General features: G+C 39.6%; 1 protein-coding gene across 1 annotated transcript in view; it reads right to left on the bottom strand.

Moving 5' to 3' along the window:
• CORIN (corin, serine peptidase) overlaps positions 1-18,875 on the bottom strand; it is a 217,293-nt gene that overhangs the window by 41,536 nt on the left and 156,882 nt on the right. The window contains exons 14-16 of the mRNA XM_033856407.1: positions 15,910-16,023; positions 13,676-13,786; positions 12,448-12,577 (exon numbers count right to left, since the gene is read on the bottom strand). Of these exons, the coding sequence (XP_033712298.1) occupies positions 12,448-12,577; positions 13,676-13,786; positions 15,910-16,023 (355 nt within the window). The remainder of the gene's footprint in view (positions 1-12,447; positions 12,578-13,675; positions 13,787-15,909; positions 16,024-18,875) is intronic.

The raw sequence follows: 18,875 nt of genomic DNA on the forward strand, positions 1-18,875 counted from the left end.
TCACTGTATCCTAAGGGAGTCTGAGCAGGGAATGCAGTCAGACCCAAAGGCTTCTAGAGCAGCTATGAAATCATATACAGAGAAGGAAATTTAAGCAACAATCTACTCCAGTGCCCTCTTCTGACAGTGCGAGAAAACTAAGACATAGACCCAATCCCAAACATTTGAGGAGCCCAGAGCGAGAGTATAAATGGAGGCCCATATACTATATGTCTACATATTTAGATATTATAAATCAAGTTAACAAGCTGTTAAAGAAAACATATTCTATCTTCCCATCTTGATTAATATATCTTTTAGGTTCAAATATAGAATTCTTGGACTCCTTGGAACAGTGGTTTTCAAACTTTAGCATTCATTAGAATCAACTGGAGGACCAGTTACAACAAAGATTGTTGGCCCCATACCCAGATTTCCAGGTTTGATAAGTCTGAGATGGGGCCCCCAGTTTGCCTATCTAACAAGATGCCAGGTGATACAGATGCTGTGGTCTGGGACCACACTTTGAAAACAGTTCACCAGGCTCCAGGTGGGCATACCTCTGGTGGGCAGACTCTTTGCCCCATGAGGTGAGGCACAGCTAAGAAGAAAGACCAGAGTGGTCCCTCTAAGTCAGGGTTTCTCACCTTTGGCACTACTGACATTTTATGCCAGATAATTATTTGCTATGCGGGGCTGTCCTGGGCACTGTAGGATGTTCAGCATCACCCCTGGCTCCCACACACAAAATACTAGTATCACCACACCACTCCTGGACTGACAATCAAAAAGGTCTTCAGACATTTCCTAAAGTCCCCTCGGGGCAAAGTCACCGCTGGTTGAGTTCTGGGGTCCAGGGCAAGGCCCCTCTGCTCTGGGTCTAAAAGCAGTACTGCACAAAGAAGCAAGAGAATTTCGCTCCAATCTGCTTCCTGAAATGTGTGGCCATAAGACACATATAAAAAATGTATAATTCCCCCATACCCACTGAAATGAGAAAACAGAACATATCTAGAATTCTGAAACATCCTGATATTTTGAAAGGCAGTCTATATTTTAAGGCTTAGGTGAACAATCAGATCTCTAGACAACTTGGCTTATTCTTGTCTCACTCTCAGGTCACTTGGTGTTGAGTAACGAGGCATTCCATGCTTGTATTATAATTACGTAGGGGCTGCTTACCTAAAAAATGAAAGGCAGCACAAATCCCACAAAGCAAAGGGCTTCTTTACTTTTGTCAGCAAGACAGTAGTGCAGGACTTACCTAGACATGCCACACATTCCAGTGGAAGGACCAGGTCTTATTCTATGGCATCTATTGCTTGGGAAAGTCATGAGTCCTCAACCTCAGTACCGATGGTTAGTCTTGAAATACAAATGCCTTGTGTAGTGGATAAATTACTTGCAATTCTAAATATCCTCCTCAGAACCTGGAACCTTTCTGTTAAACATTTCGTATCTGATTTCAAAAATCTTATCTTAAACCCTGTCATGTTATTGTCTCTGTTTGGTTCCTATAGTTTAGACATGTTAATATTAAAAGCTAGTTAAATGATTTTGCCAGGTAGAAGGAAGACCTAGAAATATTGACAGAAAGGCATCATAGGTTGCAAACAAACACAAGTGAACATGACCATAGAATCGTTTGTCTGGTTAGATAGCTCAGCTTACACTTTATACAGCAAAACTCCCGTCAATAGAAATGTTTCAAAGAAAAGCATAAAGTCTGAGCTTATTTTTCCAGTAAAATAAGTATTTAAAAATATTTTTTATTGTAATCTTAACTGAAAATATATAATTTTATCCATTTATCTACCTCAAAGGTAGAGTATAATAACTGTATTAGGCCATGATTTACAGGTACAAGTGACAAAAACTATCTCAAAGAAAAGAGAAGCTATAGATTATAAAATTAAATTATAGACTATTCATATTTCATAAAAAAATCAATGACATAATTCATTTCTAACATACAATAAATTGAAGACTATAGCTATTAAATATATATTCTCATTCTCATATAAATTAGAAAATAAAACTAGTAAAGCACTATTTAAAATAAACATTTCATTAAAGATATAAAAAATTAATCAATCATAAAATTAAAATGTCATTTGATCATTTACAAGATTTCAATCTTATATTGTAAAACAAACTCAATAAATGGTGTTAGGTTGTAAGTATATTTTTGAGCAGTAAGTATATACCTCTTTCAGAATCTACAGTAGTCCAAGTATTTCCTTCTGGCTATTTTATCTTCAAAAAAAGATCCCTTTTCTTTTTTGATAACTTGGAGGAAAACTTTGGGGACATGTTTATTTTAATTTTTAAGAGACAGAGACAACATTGTCTTGAAAGAAACTTATTTAGTTGTTTAGAAAATGTTTCCTGTTTGTCTTTACCTTCTTTTAGTTCATCAGTGTAAAACTAAAGATTACCAGTTTCAATTACAATATGCCATTTTTTATTCCACTAGTTCAGAAAGTCTTGGAACCAAGGTAGCATTTAGTTTTCTTATAGAAGCTTTGCTTCGTCAATTGCTCTTTTCTTCCTCATCTTGATATTATAGTCATAGAGAAAGTGCACATTTATTCAATTCAAACTTTTAAGGCAGAATATGACTCTCTGGGTACATTACAAAATAAAATAATTCAAACTTCAGGGCTTTAAAAAATATTCAGTTAACAGTATTACACCACCAACAACAACAAAAATCAGCATTTTAGTACCTAAAATAGTGCCCGAATATCTGAATATCAAAAAGTAGAAATGTAATCAATCACTAAAGGGATGTGGATGGTCTTCAGGATGGCTGGTGCCTGGGGACCAAGCACCTTCACAACTCTCCATCTCTCATCTCCACTTCCTTCAGTGGGAGGGAGGAGGACGAGGTGGGAGGTGGCTTTAATGACCTCCAAGTGACTTTTCCACAAGCTAGAGGACAGGCTGTCTGCAGCTCTAAACTCAAATCCTTCATCTTTGTGACCAAAAAGGGAAGACGTCTTCTCTCCCCAGTCCACTTAAAACAAATCTTATTGAAAAACTTTAAGTATCACAAAACCAGTCACTGTAGCCCAGGAGTGAGGTCCTTGGATTAGTCCAGCTTGGGTGAGGTATTACCTACCCCTCTACCAATCACTGAGGCCAAGAAAAGTGGGTCATGTACAAAGATGGCATCCCCCTTTGGGATCCCAAGGATAGAATGGGAAGTGAAGCAAGTCCCAAAATGAAGGGATGCAGGTCCCAAAGGAAAAGGAGGGAGACAGAGAGGCAACACAATAAATGTCTGCTACAAGTGACTTTACTTGAAATTTTTTAGTTCAAAAGATTACTATGCCTCAGAGTCAAGATCTACATGTTCTTTTGTTACTTCTGGAAGATGTAGGAAGAGTACAAGATTGGGTAGATATTAGACTTATGTTCATGAATGACACAATGGGTTAATCAGTGAGTGTTCAGTGAACTCAGTTTACTCATTGCCAAAGGAATATCACCTTGGCAGAATTTAAACAAATGACACAGTCAGATGGGCAAGGGTTAAAACTGATGATTAATAAGGTTAATAAGCTGGAATGGAAATGGAGACAACACACTGGTGTTATATCAGATGGAGTCCCTCCCTAAAGGAGTTTCAGTGAGAGGAACAAATTCCAAACATGTGAAAAAATAATTTCTGATACCAATAAATGCTTTGAAGAAGACAGAGTAAGCAAATAGAGAGTACCTTGGTGAGTGCGGAAGCTGCTCCAACTAGGGTTGTCAAGGAAGACCTTTGTAAATAGTTGACATACAAGCTTACAGACACGAATGATGAGATGGAGGTGATCCTGTTAAGGTCTAGAGATCAGCCTTCCAAACAAGAGGAACTGTGAAGCCAAAGCTCCCGAGATGCGAATGAGTTTGCAGCACTGGAATATCAGCAATAAGGTCAACGTGTGTAACATTTAGCGGACAAGTGGAGAGTGCTAGGAGATGGGGTCAGAGAGTGAGGCAGGGGCCGGATTATGCTTTACAGGCCAGAGTAAGAAACTGGATTTTGATTCCAAACTGTAAAAATAAAATGAAAAGACGAGTGGAGTTGGCATTTAGATAATATCATTACTATCAGTCCTGTCTTGGGGGTAAAAAGCAAGCCAAATTGCAGTAGGTTTCAAAGAAAACATGAAGAAGTTAAGTCATCACCAGGAGTCTCTGGTGTAGTTCCGAAAGGGGGATGCTGCCATATAAGGACTTCTAACAGAAATAACACAGGTCTTTCTGGTTAATTTCTGGTGGATTCTCAAGTTGTAAATCATGCTCTTACTTACCTAGGACCCATTCATATTCCTGCCAATGGCAATGAACTATGATGACCAGAGAATCTGATGCCCCCAAAGACTTCACAGAGATTGATTCTTCCCCATTCCAAGACCTTCTTGCTCACAATTAGCCCTGATATTTTTGGTGGGAAGGTGTGTTTTGACAATTCTGGAGAACTCATGGCAACCATCTTTGATTTTATAAATCCTGATGTGAATCTATTTTTTAATGGTGAACATTTTTATCACAAAATGGAAGGGAAGAGAGTAAAAAAAAATGTGCTTAATCCAGGATCTAGCATAGTTTTATTCCAGTTAATAACGGTGAATTTCCCTACACCACTGAGAAGTTTCCATTTACTTTCATAAGTTATTCATTAACCCAACTGACACAGTTTGAGATTCAGTTTGCTAACAAATAATCCGAATTCTTCGCAGAGCTTGCTGATAGTGATCATGTGGAAATGCTCTTAGGACAACTGGTAGACTCACCTTCCTCTTGCTTATGAAAGCCTCATACCTAGTGGTCTCATGGAAGACCTTAAAAAATATTTCCTCTTCCTTTAGGATGTAGCACTTTTTCAGGAAAATTCTTCTTCTTCCTTACCTCCGAACAGCATGTACCAGAGAATTCTACACTCACACATTGGACTTTATGATTTTCTTCTCATCCAGGCACTCATTTAACTAGCAGCTTCTTGGGAATGTGTTAAGAAATTAATTTCTCATGCCCAAACCACATGTCTGCCAGAGAAACTACGAAGCTGCATGTGAAAGAAAACAACACTTCGTGGATTTGCCTCAGCTGACGTCTACTTAGAATAAGACAAGCATGTACTTATTACTATATGTCTTTTCAAAAAGTGAAAAACAGGGCTTCCCTGGTGGCACAGTGCTTGAGAGTCTGCCTGCCGATGCAGGGGACACGGGTTTGTGCCCCGGTCCGGGAAGATCCCACATGCCACGGAGCGGCTGGGCCCGTGAGCCATGGCCACTGAGCCTGCGCGTCCGGAGCCTGTGCTCCGCAACGGGAGAGGCCACAGCAGTGCGAGGCCCGCGTACCGCAAAAAAAAAAAAAGTGAAAAACACTTAGATCCTGGTCGGGCATGATGAATTTCCACCACCACCACCTCCTCACTGCTATCCACTTAAAAATCCTACAATAAGATCACAAGGTGATGTTAAGATCTACCACAAAACACCTACATAAAGCAATACTAAATGGGGTTTACGTTTAAGAAGCTGGTTGGCCACATCAGTCATGGCATTTTTACTGAAGAACTGGGTGCCATAGGGGATCTACTCCTAGTACCCAAGAGATCTCTTCCACTTGCTTGGACTTACATCCTAGCTCTGTATTTTTCTGCAAGTAGCAAAGTTCCTTGGCCTCTCTAATCCTCAGTTTCCTCGTACATAAAATAGAAATAACAATACTACTTGTCTTATAGGATTACAATGTGGATAAACTGAGATAATACTTATCAAGTACTCAGAACAGCCTGGCACATAATTAAGGTTGGCCATTATTATTTTTTTATTATTATTATTTTTTTTGCAGTACGCGGGCCTCTCACTGTTGTGGCCTCTCCCGTTGCGGAGCACAGGCTCCGGACGCGCAGGCTCAGCGGCCACGGCTCACGGGCCCAGCCGCTCCACGGCATGTGGGATCTTCCCGGACCGGGGCACGAACCCGCGTCCCCTGCATCGGCAGGCGGACTCTCAACCACTGCGCCACCAGGGAAGCCCAAGGTTGGCCATTATTATTCTCTGTAACCTATTCTGGGAAATAAATGAAGAATCAAAAAATATATACAAATGATATACAGCTGTAGAATTAAGAGGGATATCGTGTAGTACTGATTTTTAAGTACCACAGGAAATTCAGGGGCAAAAGAGGTCAAGGAGATGAGAAAGTCTTCGCAGAAGTCATGAGCCTTGAGTGAGGCCCTGAAGAATTTGGATAGGGAATGTAAAAACAATGCATCTATGGACACAGAGGCAGAAGCAGGAAGGAATGTGTCTACAGAGCACAGATAAAAGACCAGACAGTACAGAAGGAGCAGAGGAGCACATACAAGGATATGAAGTTGAAGAAAGACGAGCTAGTTTACGGCACGTCTGCCAGTTGGGAAACTTATTTGGTTAAAAAAAATGTCAAATGAAAAAAGACCTTTGACAGAAAATGATTTATTTCTGCCTTAGTCCTTTCAGGCCTCTATAACAAATTGCCATAGACTGGGTGGCTTATAAACAACAGGGATTTATCTCCCATAGTTCCAGAGGCTGGAAGTCCAAGGTCAAGGTAATAGTAGATTTGGTGTCTGGTGAAGGCCCATTTCCTCAGTCACAGACAGCCATCTTCTTGCTATGTCATCACATGATGAAAGGTGAGAGGAAACTCTGTGCAGTCTCTTGTATAAGTTACTAATCCCATTCTTGAGGGCTCCATTCTCACGTCCCAATCACCTCTTAAAGGCCCCGCTGCTTAATACCTTCACACTGGGGGTTAGGATTTCACATATGAATTTGGGGGGGACATGAACACTCAGTCTATAGCAATCGAACATGATGTTTGTATTACAGCCGGTAGGGCTCTATTAGAAATTCAGTCATGGGATAGTGAGAGCTTTTAGGGAAATGGAGGGACCAAAGATCTCCTAACCCTATTTCCTTCACCAGTCACTGCTCATCCTTCTTTGCTTCTCTTTTTGGCAAAATTTCCCCAAAGAGTTCTACACTTACTGTCTTTTCTCTCTTCCTACTATCTCTTAGGTGTTTGCCCTCTCACTCTACTGAAACTGCTCACATCAATGACATGCACGTTGCTGAAACCAATAGTCATTTTCAGTCCTCATTTTACTTCTCAGCAGCATTTGATAGAACTGACCCTCACTTCTTCCTTTATATGCTTTCTTCAATTGTCTTTCAGGATACCACATACTCCTACTGCACTAGTTGTTCTTTTTCATCTCCTTTGGCTTGCTGCTTCTCTTCTCTGATCCCCTTAATGTTAGGGCTCAGTCCTTGATCTCCTTATCTTCTCTCTCTCTATTCCCTCTCTTCGTCACCCAGATCAAAAAATGAACAATATCATTTTTGAATACAATGAATGCAGACCATCAAAAATATGAACAAGAACAAGTGTTGGTGAGGAGATGGAGAAACTGGAACTCTCATGCATTGCTGGTAGAGTATAAAGTGGTGTGGCCTCTTTGGAAAACACTTTGGCAGTCATTCAAAAAGTTAAACATAGAGTTACCACTTGACCCAGTAATTCTAGTCTTAAGTATACACCCAAGAGAAATGAAAACATATGTTCACACAAAAACTTGTACATGAATGTTCATAGCAGCATTATGCATAAGAGCTCCAAAGTGGAAACAACCAAAATGGCCATCAAATGATGAATGGATAATCAAAATGTGGCTCTATCTACCCAAGAGAATATTATTCAGCCGTAAACAGGAATGGCGTACTGATACATAGTACAACATGGATGAAACTTAAAAACATTTTACTAAGTGAAAGAAGTCAGACAAAAAATAGTTTGCATGATTCTATATGTGAAATGTGCACAATAGGCAAATCTATAGAGACAGAAAGTCAATTAGTACATTTTAAGGGCTGAAGGGAAGGAGGAATGGAGAGTGACTGCTAATGAGCATGGGGTTTCTTTTTTGAGTGATGAAAATGTTCTGGAATTAGACAGTGATGATGATTACAACTATTTTGTGACCATACTAAAAACAACTGAATTGTACACTTTTAAACAGTGAATTTTATGGTATCTGAATTATATCTTAATTTTTAATAAAACAACTACAAGGTTCTGAACTTCCTTTCCATGGTTTACACGTACAGGACCAGCAATCTGGGCTAGACTGACTACTACAGAGGACTGAATCTGTCTCCGAGCATCATGGAAGTCAATCAATAAGGAAACCGTCCTGGATTAAATAGTTCTTACATGACAAATGAAATGTGAAGTTAGAAACTTTGTCCTGGGAGTACATGTTAGGAAAAATTACAATGTAAATCCTTATATCAGGGACTATTAGGTAATATAATAGATACCATCTTTGCGGTTTTGCCCAAGACACAGAAACATTCTTTGGAAGGATGTTTCTTCTGTTGACAAACTCTAAAAGATTAGGGCATAAAATAAAATTGCAACTAACTCTACAAAGGAAGTTTTGCCAAAATAGTACAGCCTATTTCCAGATGATCTAACTTTTATAGCTTAGGAGGCCAAGAGACACAGAGAATCACATTCCCTTAGACCAACTTCCTCAGATACCAGATGTCTCAACTGAACATTTGGCAAGTATTAGAGGGCAGTCTAAATTCTGATTTGTACTGTTGATTAAATAAATGCCCATATGTTTCTGATACTGGACACGCAGGTAGCAAAGTCAATATACTGTCATGAGAATTTAGGGGCTTGATTTATACCCTTGTCTAATCAAATAGTCATCATATTTCCAGCTGGGGTGAACTCTAGAGATACCTGCAGATGGGGGTAAAATGTTTTCAGATTCAGAAAAGAACTCTGAATCCTCTCATTTGGACAAGCACTTAGTTGATAGCCTAGCATTTCTGCTGTTAGACATGGAAAGCATGATTTAGGTCGGAAAAACTCTAAGTGCAGGTGTTTTTAATCAGCTGCTTCTATCGTGAAAGCATCTCAGTAGAATCCCTGCAAAAACATGTAATTTGGTGTAGATCTTCATTTTAAACAAACTAGCTACAAAATATACCCCCTGAAGTAGCTGAGTGATCTATTTGGAGTTAAGGTATGTTCGTTTTGGATACTATGTGACAGTGCTTTTCTCTTAAATGTTTACTGAATGATTTAATGAATTTATATTATAGTATCAAGATAGTATGTCTTCCCCACCACATGATAAGCTCTTTGATGATGTTATTCACCTGTGCATCCTCCACACAGCGCCTACTCCTGTATAAGACCCACAAGCTGATGCTCAAAAAAACAAGGAGGAAGATACTGAATAGAATTAGTTGGGGTTGTTTTTAAAACTTCAAGTTTTGGATGCAGAGTATGTTTGACAGTATCAAGGCAGGCCCATGGAGTGGACACTCCACTCCAGAAGCTAAAAGAGGACAACTCATGCCTCTCCCCTCCCTCTGGCAGCTGGAGTGTAGGTCAATGTCTAGCCATGGCCAAAGAGACACTCCTATTAGGGACTTCGAATGTGGAAGAAATGACTCAAAGGTGCAGGGTTACTTAGAGTTAATTTGAAGCACCAGCGGCAGAACTGTGAGTCTGCAGCACAGCAACTGGTCTCCAGGGACAGTGGTGACAGCAGCTTCCTAAGCATCCCATTGCCACAGCAGGAATTTGGCCTCGTCTTGCCCATTTTCTGTGTTCCTGCCCTAGCCTGGTTCTCCAGATCTCTGTCAATTCACGAGCCACCCACGTAAACTGAAGAGTAAACGTGCAGGCAAGCCAGAAATACAAAAACACTAAGGTTACCTTTTGTTCTCATTTACTTTGAAGGTGAATCACTTCTTACCCATTAACTCAGTCAAATAACAGTTATGGTTTTCCAACCATACTGCTCTCTCAAATTTTCCTAGCCCTCCTATGAAATAAAGTTATCTTTAAAAAATCTACGTCTATCTTAGATTTTAAATAGCTAAGATATTGCAATGACATTTTTCCACTATGTTAAGGAAATGGAGCAAAGAGATTTTTTTCAAAATCCAATATGCACACAGTAGCCAAAGGTAGAGACCACTAAAATGGAGGAATTCATCAATGGATGAACAGATTTAAAAATATGGTGTATCCACACAATGGAATATTATTCAGCCATAAGCAGAAATAAAGTACTGATACATGGATGCATGAAAACATTATACTTAGTGAACTAAATCAGAAAATGGTGATGGTCGCACATTATGAATATACTAAATGCCACTGAATTGTACACTTGAAAATGGTTAAAATGGTGAGTTTTATGTCGTGCATTTTACCACAATAAAGAATTTAAGTCCGATATTCAAAAAAGTAGAAGAAATATAAAGTAGAATATTTTAAACATGATCCATTCCATTTTCAACAGAACAAGGTGGCTTTTGTCAAAAGAATTTTCTGGTTATAAAATCTTTGTAGTTCCGACGCTCCTTCAGAACTCTCAGTGAAGTTATCTGTCATTACATAATCAAGTTTTCTTATTAAGAAATAACCTTGTTGGGAATGTAAATTGATACAGCCACTATGGAGAACAGTATGGAGGTTCCTTAAAAAACTAAAAATAGAACTACCATATGACCCAGCAATCCCACTACTGGGCATATACCCTGAGAAAACCATAATTCAAAAAGAGTCATGTACCACAATGTTCATTGCAGCTCTATTTACAATAGCCAGGACATGGAAGCAACCTAAGTGTCCATCGACAGATGAATGGATAAAGAAGATGTGGCACATATATACAATGGAATATTACTCAGCCATAAAAAGAAACGAAATTGAGTTATTTGTAGTGAGGTGGATGGACCTAGTGTCTGTCATACAGATTGAAGTAAGTCAGAAAGAGAAAAACAAATACCATATACTAACATATATATATGGAATCTAAAAAAAAAAAATGGTTCTGAAGAACCTAGGGGCAGGACAGGAATAAAGATGCAGACGTAGAGAATGGACTTGAGGAGGGGGACACAGGGAGGGGGAAGGGTAAGCTGGGACGAAGTGAGAGAGTGGCATGGACACATATACACTACCAAATGCAAAATAGATAGCTAGTGGGAAGCAGCCACATAGCACAGGGAGATCAGCTTGGTGCTTTGTGACCACCTAGAGGGGTGAGATAGGGAGGGTGGGAGGGAGACGCAAGAGGGAGGAGATATGGGGACGTATGTATATGTATAGCTGATCCACTTTGTTATAAAGCAGAAACTAACACACCATTGTAAAGCAATTATAGTCCAATAAAGATGTTAAAAATATATAATAAATAAAAAGAAATAGAGTGAGATGCAAAAAAAAAAAGAAAAAGAAATAACCTTGTGTCTGGTGAGAGGAAAGCAAAGCTCCTTCAAAAAGCTTTTAATCTATCTCTGATCACAGTCATATCCCCTTTCATTTAAACACAATAAGGAAGTGGTGAAAATAAAGTATAATTTAATTGATCTTGGCAAATATAATTTTTCCACTCTGGCAAAGTTTAAAACTCCCTTATTATGTCATCAGTTACTCAATTTTCCAAAGATGTGGGACTTTACATGGGAAAAATGGGCTAAAGATGCTGGTATTTACGTAATTCTTCAAACTGGGATAGCAAAAATGGGCTACCAGTTGCTCTCCCATAATTGGATGGCTCATTACTGTAAAATTATTTCAAGTTTGCTCTGTGGAATCCTGGGAAGTGACATTTACTCAATTTTTTATTCTAGAATTTTATAAATCCTTTTTCTTTTATTTCCATCATTTCTATATTTCCCCCAAATCTCACATCCATCATTGGTAAAAGAAAAAAATATATGTGTGTGTTTATATGTTTATATGTATAAACACACTCACATATATATTCTAAGACCTTTCAATTATTGTTTTCCAACCCCAATAGAACTAGAAAAGAAACCCTGCGCCAAGAATCCAACTTTAAAAGTATTGATTTCAGTGTGTTTGTATCAAAGCCAGAGTGAGTGGCTTTTCATTCTAAGAAGCAAAAATGGTGAACTCTTTCTTAATTTACATTTCCTACATTACACAGGGTAAATTGAAATACCAGCAACTTCAAGTTCTATTTCTCAACTTATTAAAAAGATTTGTGTTGCTTAAAAAGGAATATTCAATAACCTCTTGGGGGCGGGGATTGCAAGATTTTCCCATCCAGTTTCCTCAGAGGAAACCATCTTAATGCTTTTTTAAGTAATAAAAGCATTTCATTTCACAAGTCCTTAAAATACAATGACTTCATTTACTTTTAGAGGCTTTATCAAAGTAGGTTTTCAGAAACCCGCACTCTTGAGAGCAGGTGCCTGTAATCAAATACAGTTCTCTCACCTGATCCATTTCCCATGCTTTGGAGGGCTAGGTTTGAGAGCACTAACTCACTCTGCATTCATAAGGAAGATATTATTGCCAAGTTCCGTGAAGCCCTCTGAGAAATTCATCAGGGCTACAAACTACTGACCTTACCCTAAACCCATCTGCTTGCAGGCCAGCTGACTCAACGTCTCCTGCCAGCCATCCGCACACACGTGGTGTTCCATGGCAGATCTGTGAGCAGTCAGGAATGACGAGGAGTTCACATTTGCAGAGAGGGTCACTGAGGGGAAAAAGGGGGGGAAACCCTAATTTAAAACATTTCTTCTCATGACACCGAATGATAACATGCTTTTGCTTTACTTGCAGACATTCATTTTTATTTCTTTTAGCTAAGAACCATTTGGTGAGTTCTTACCCTGTGCCAATCACTGATTGCCGTGTGGCGGGGGATGGAAAAATGAATTAGATGTGTTCTCTGCCCTCCAAGAACTAGAGGCTCTGGTGAAAGAGACAGGCAGTTCTTAACTTTTCATTATGAGTTACAAGACGGCCACAGGCAGGTCCCATTCCCATGAGTTTACCCAAGGACTTGCATAATTAGAAGGAGCCAGTTGTAACTTCATTCAAATCATTTCCTTTCAAGAAAGCTTGTGAGAATGCAAGTGTGTGAGAGTGATGTGTTAATTTCGGATTAATTTGGCATATGCACTAATTCCTCTTTTATCAAAGAGCATCCTCTGTACTTCATACACCATAGATTGTTCGTGGAAACACTGCACAATTAATGACAATATACATCATAACCGTGATTTGGCCAGATGATGCGAAGGACTGAAATAAGGGCCAAGGGAATGGAAACAGGGATGAGTGTGGGACGATAGAATGAACCAAACTCAAGATGATAAACTGCAACATTGGGATACTGGTGAGAGATGCCTTTAAGTCCTGTCCATGTAAGGGAGTAGATAGAAGTCTCATCTGGATCTGGAGCGAGAGTCCAGGGAAGATGGAAGACCACTTCAGTATCCTCTTCCAGGAGGTGTCAATGATACAAGAATGACTGACTATTGATAATTTATTATGGGTGATAATAAAGCGTTTTTAAAAAATTATATTCAAATGAAAAGTTATATCGTCAAAACAATTTGAACCCAAATATTTTTACAAATAAGATAGACATTTCAAACAGAGAAGTAACTTGTGAGGAAGTGTTCTGTGAGTTGGAAATAACATGTACAAATCACCACTGGCAGCTTTTATAATAGTAAACCAGAATAGATGAACTTCGTAAGATCTGTGAAACCAGTTAGGATTCATTTAGCTTAAATGGCTGCCAGGCATTAGAGCATAGAGCAGATGGCAGAAACAAGCAGCTCACCACAGTCCCATTCGTCGGAACTGTCTATGCAGTCGGCTTCCCCGTCACACCACCGGTCACGTGACACACACTCGTGGTTTGCACATTCTAGCTCATCATCTTGGCAAAATGCTGGCAAGGGAACAAGAAGTGAGGAGACAAACATTTTAGGAATGAATGTGATTATCACTAACAGGCACATCATGGTTTGCCAGCAGGAGCATCTGAGGAAGACAAGATGTGGTCACCCACGCCTCCAAACAGGTGTCAAGACCGAAGAGCAGAACTGATAAAATCTCCTTTCTGAGAGGTCCATCCATACAAACAGCAAGCATTTAAACAGAACTACTGTCTCCAAGTGATGAGATTCTCTAGTTGTAACTACAGGATTGAAGAAGTGGTACCCACAGCAGCAGAAATACCAAAGATTAGAACATAGGGCTAAAATCTGAAGTGGCGGGAACAGAGCACTGGGCATGAGCGGACTGAAGTCACCCTAGGATGAAAACCAGCTCTGTCCACATTTATGGGTAATTTTATTTTTTTTAATCTCTAGTATTAAATGACTCTCAGAGTCACACACTAACTCTCTCGGGTTTTTAAAAACTATGGCAAAACTCCTTGATTGCCTACCTAGCATCTATTACTTTTCTTCCTCCCTTTTAAAAAATGTATTTATTTTTTATTGGGGTATAGCTGCTTCACAATATTGTGTTACTTTCTGCTGTACAACGGAGTGAATCAGCTATATGTATACATATATCCCCTTCCTCTTGGACCTCCCTCCCATGCCCACCCCCAACCAGGTCACCACAGAGCACCGAGCTGATCTCCCTGTGCTCTACAGCGGGTTCCCGCTAGCTATCTATTTTACACATGGTAGTGTATCTATGTCAATCCCAACCTCCCAATTCATCCCACCCCACTTCCCCAACCCCCGTGTCCTCCTTTTTTAAGGGAACATGAATTTATTCAGGCCCGCACACCAGCCCCTGCTCCATGGCAAGATCCTGATTCGTTTAAGCGAGACATGGCATTTTTCTGGCTACAATTTTTTTTTCTCTGAGTACAGTTATTAGTCTAGGAGTAAAGATGGGATCCGAGATCAGGGTCTTGGTCTGTGGTTTTATAGGCTGTGCTTTCCAAGGAAGTTCCTGCTCAAACCCCGCTGTCCAGGCCACGTGTCCTAGCCTGAAGAAACAGCATCTTTTTCTAACTGGTTCTCCCTAAAGATGCTTCTTTTTGCAGTTCAGCTGTTTAGGTGGTGTTTTTTGGAATCCACACAACAATAGCTGACTGCTAGCTGGGACCCAGCTCAAAGTTGGCCAATCTGAGTGAAGCCCTAAGTGATATTCCAGAGATGAGGGTGAGGTTCTCTCTCCTTCCTAGTGGCTATGACCAGGGAAGCATGGCACCCCAGGTGCTCTTGGCAGCCATTTTTAGACTCTGGTAGGAGGCAGCTAGAGGTCAGGCAAACGTAGAGAATCCCAGAAGAGGTGCTGAGCTCCTGTATCTGGCCCTACACTTGATTTTTTATATGATAATATAAGGCATATGCAAAACACAGGATAATAAAAGAATAATAATAAAGAATAAATAAAGAATAAAGAATAAAAAAGAAAATAATAATTCTTCATTGCTTAAGTCTGTTTGAGTTGGGCTTTCTGTTACTAGTAGGTAATGCATCTTAGGAGATTTTTTTTCTGATTCTAAAACTACTGGCCATTCATTCAGAATATGTAGAAAAGACAGAAAAGCACAAAAACTTAATAATTCCACCATTCAGGGATTACAACTGTAAACTTTTTATTATGCCCTTCTGATCTTTTTCTGTGTGGTTATATGTACTTTCAAAACTCAGCACAATAGTACACATAATTCTTTATGCTTTGTTTTATTCATCTAATGATATGTAATGAACCCACGAGAAATTATCCTTTTAATTTAATTTTTAATGTTTGCATATTATTTCATTTTATGGTTGTATTTTATGTTCCCCCTCTTTTTGGATATTTGGGGTGGTTTAATTTTTTCTGTGTTATAAATCATGCTAGACTAATATCATTATGCATATATTTTACACGTTTGATTGTATTCTTGGCATATATTTTTACAAGTGGAGTTTTGATCAAAAGGTCTGAAAATACAAAAAGCTTTTGATACATATTTCCAAATTTCTCACTTACATTCAAAATGAGAGGTAATTAGTGTTTAAAATAAAACAGCACATTCACAAATTCACAGTAAGCACTTACAGCAATTTTTTTCATCCATGTTATCAGGGCAGTCTGGGAACCCATCACAGATGACTGTGTGCTTCAAACATTGCTTGTTAGATGGACACTCCCAAAGATCTCTCTCTTTACATCCTGGAGACAGAAGGAAAGGTTATTTGCAATAGATGTGAAGGTGAAAATAACAATGGCTTTGATCAAGCAATGTAAAAAAATGACAATATAAAGGTATGATTTCCTTTTTCTTAACGAGTTTTGACTCCTGTATACCGTGGAAAATGTAATTTTGAAAGCAGAAATGCTTGGTAATCTCCAAACTGCATTATAAATAGTACAGCTCTCCCAGGAGAAGATCAAAAGTGACATATGGGAAATCGGAAAAAAAAAAAAGAAAAAGCAACTGTACTTTAACGTTCATCTTTAGCTGTTCCTTTTGCTTTCTGAGCCAATTTGCCAACACATAAGACTCATCTATAAAATGATGAGTTAACGCTTTTAAGCAAATATGCCAAAACCTAGCGATCTAAATGCATATTATCTTAAAATGTAATTTCAATCAACAAATGGCAAGGCCATCTGTGTGTTTAGCACAAGAGGCTCCTCCCATATGCCAAATATCTGCAAAACTAGCTCAAGAGCCATTACTTCAGTAACGTAGCCAGAAATCTCAGGTTAGAAACTTGATCAGTTAACCTGAGAAAAGAACATAATTTGCCTAAGACCAGGACTATAAGCTTGAACTGTAATTTGCCTGTACAATCACAAGCTCTTACAATGAACTTAATAAATGTCATCTGCTTCACAGGCAGTGCATTTATACGTCCGCTAGAACATGCCAAGTGCCTGATGTGTTCTTGTCACTCCAGTTGGATCCATGACCCTCACCAGGCTGTGAGGGGTGAGAAGGAAGAGACCACATGTATTCATCTTTGAGGATCCTGAACCCCCCTGCCTGGAACAGCAGCTAGCCCTCAGCAGGACCTCGATACACGTGAATCTTAAATGGAACTTCATTTCACGTAAGGAACGAAAAGTCTCTCATTCCCAGGGAAAGGTAATTTAGTGTAAGGTGAATGAAATGCCAAGCAGTGATGAAATAAGGGGTTTCTTTTTTTTTTTTTTTTTTTTGCGGTACGCGGGCCTCTCACTGCTGTGGTCTCTCCCGTTGCGGAGCACAGGCTCCGGACGCGCAGGCTCAGCGGCCATGGCTCACGGGCCCAGCCGCTCCGCGGCATGTGGGATCTTCCCAGACCGGGGCACGAACCCGTGTCCCCTGCATTGGCAGGTGGACTCTCAACCGCTGCGCCACCAGGGAAGCCCTAAGGGGTTTCTTTAGAGATGCTATTTCTCATCTGATCTGGTACAAATCATCCAGAGAAATGTCATAGATGACTGACTCAGGTTTCTTGGAGTCCCTTATGAGAAAATAATCTGCTTTACAAAAAATTCTCATTGAAAAGTTATCAAAATAAGTCCCCAGAAGAGAAATTTTTACTATGGGATAAAATTAGATTTAAAGTGTTTCACCATTCAAAAATATAGGACAGCAGTAGAGTATGTGACTGCAAAACTGTAGGAAATAAATAGTGAGAGGCCTTCACTAGCTGACCATCTAGAATGGTTTTAGGCCCAGGGACATCCATTCTAGGAACGCATGGGAATATAATCTGGAGTTTTCAGCTAACCAAGAATACATCATCTGGGGCTTCCCTGGTGGTGCAGTGGTTGAGAGTCCGCCTGCCGATGCAGGGGACACGGGTTCGTGCCCCGGTCCGGGAAGATCCCACATGCCGCGGAGCGGCTAGGCCCGTGAGCCATGGCCGCTGAGCCTGCGCATCCGGAGCCTGTGCTCCGCAGCAGGAGAGGCCACAGCAGTGAGAGGCCCGTGTACCGCAAAAAAAAAAAACAAGAATACATCATCTGGAACCAAGAGACATCATCTGGAATGTTCTGGCAAGGAGACTCATCACAAACCACATCACTTGCTAGTAGATGATGAGAGAAAACAGCATGAGTCTTTCTGACTGTTCACAAGGTACATTCCTAAGAGTACAGAGAAGAATGTGGACACTTGGAATGAAATGATAAAAGATCACAAAAGTCGATCTACTGGGACATAAGACCTGTATGCTCACAGATGGTAATAATAAGAGATAACATTTATTATCCACTATAAATCCACCTTCTAGATATTAGTTTTAATTCTTACAATAATACCATCATGTCAGAATTACAATCACCATTTTCTAAGTAAAGAAACTGAGATTTAGAGAAAATAAACAGATTGCTCCAAATCCAGCCTTACAGAGAAAGATCCAGTAGGGAAGCAGGTGCAAGCCTCTAGTTGCTGTCCTCAGTATGCATTAGAGGTAAGAGCAAAGGAAACAACGCTTAGAGTCAGACATCTGGATTTGAACCTTAGCTCCAAATCTCATTAGCTGTATGACCTTGGATAATAAGTTCCTTAATCTCTCTGAACCTCAGTTTCCATATCTCTGAAACAGTAATAAGAACGCCTGCTACAAAGGGTTGCTATAAAGACAAAATGAGTACTCTATAGGCAGTAATTTCCCTTCTGTATCTTCTCTTTTCTAATAAAAGTTTGCGTGGCCTAATGCCTCCTTTGTGGAGTTATGATGAACATAAATGAAGTAGGATGAAAAGGTCAAGACACGAGGCACATGGAAGATACCATTATGATTTTGTGAAAAAATCATTCTCTCTTTAAAGTGGCATTTTTGGTGTAATTATGCTTTAAAGGTATGCTTTAAAAGGAAAAGGGTATGACTCCATTAAAAATTAAAACTAGGTATGGATAGGATGAGATATTTAATGCAGCTGTAGGTTATGAAACCAAATAATTGTTGATGTCAGTATAACTGCCACCTCCCCCCGTACAGACATAATGGCTACGCCCACTCACAGAGGCCACCGTGTATTGCTAAAGTGACCAACTCATCCCAGTTTGCCTGGGACTTTGCAGGTTT

This window comes from Tursiops truncatus, chromosome 5 (assembly GCF_011762595.2).
Source record: "Tursiops truncatus isolate mTurTru1 chromosome 5, mTurTru1.mat.Y, whole genome shotgun sequence".
NCBI lineage: Eukaryota > Metazoa > Chordata > Mammalia > Artiodactyla > Delphinidae > Tursiops > Tursiops truncatus.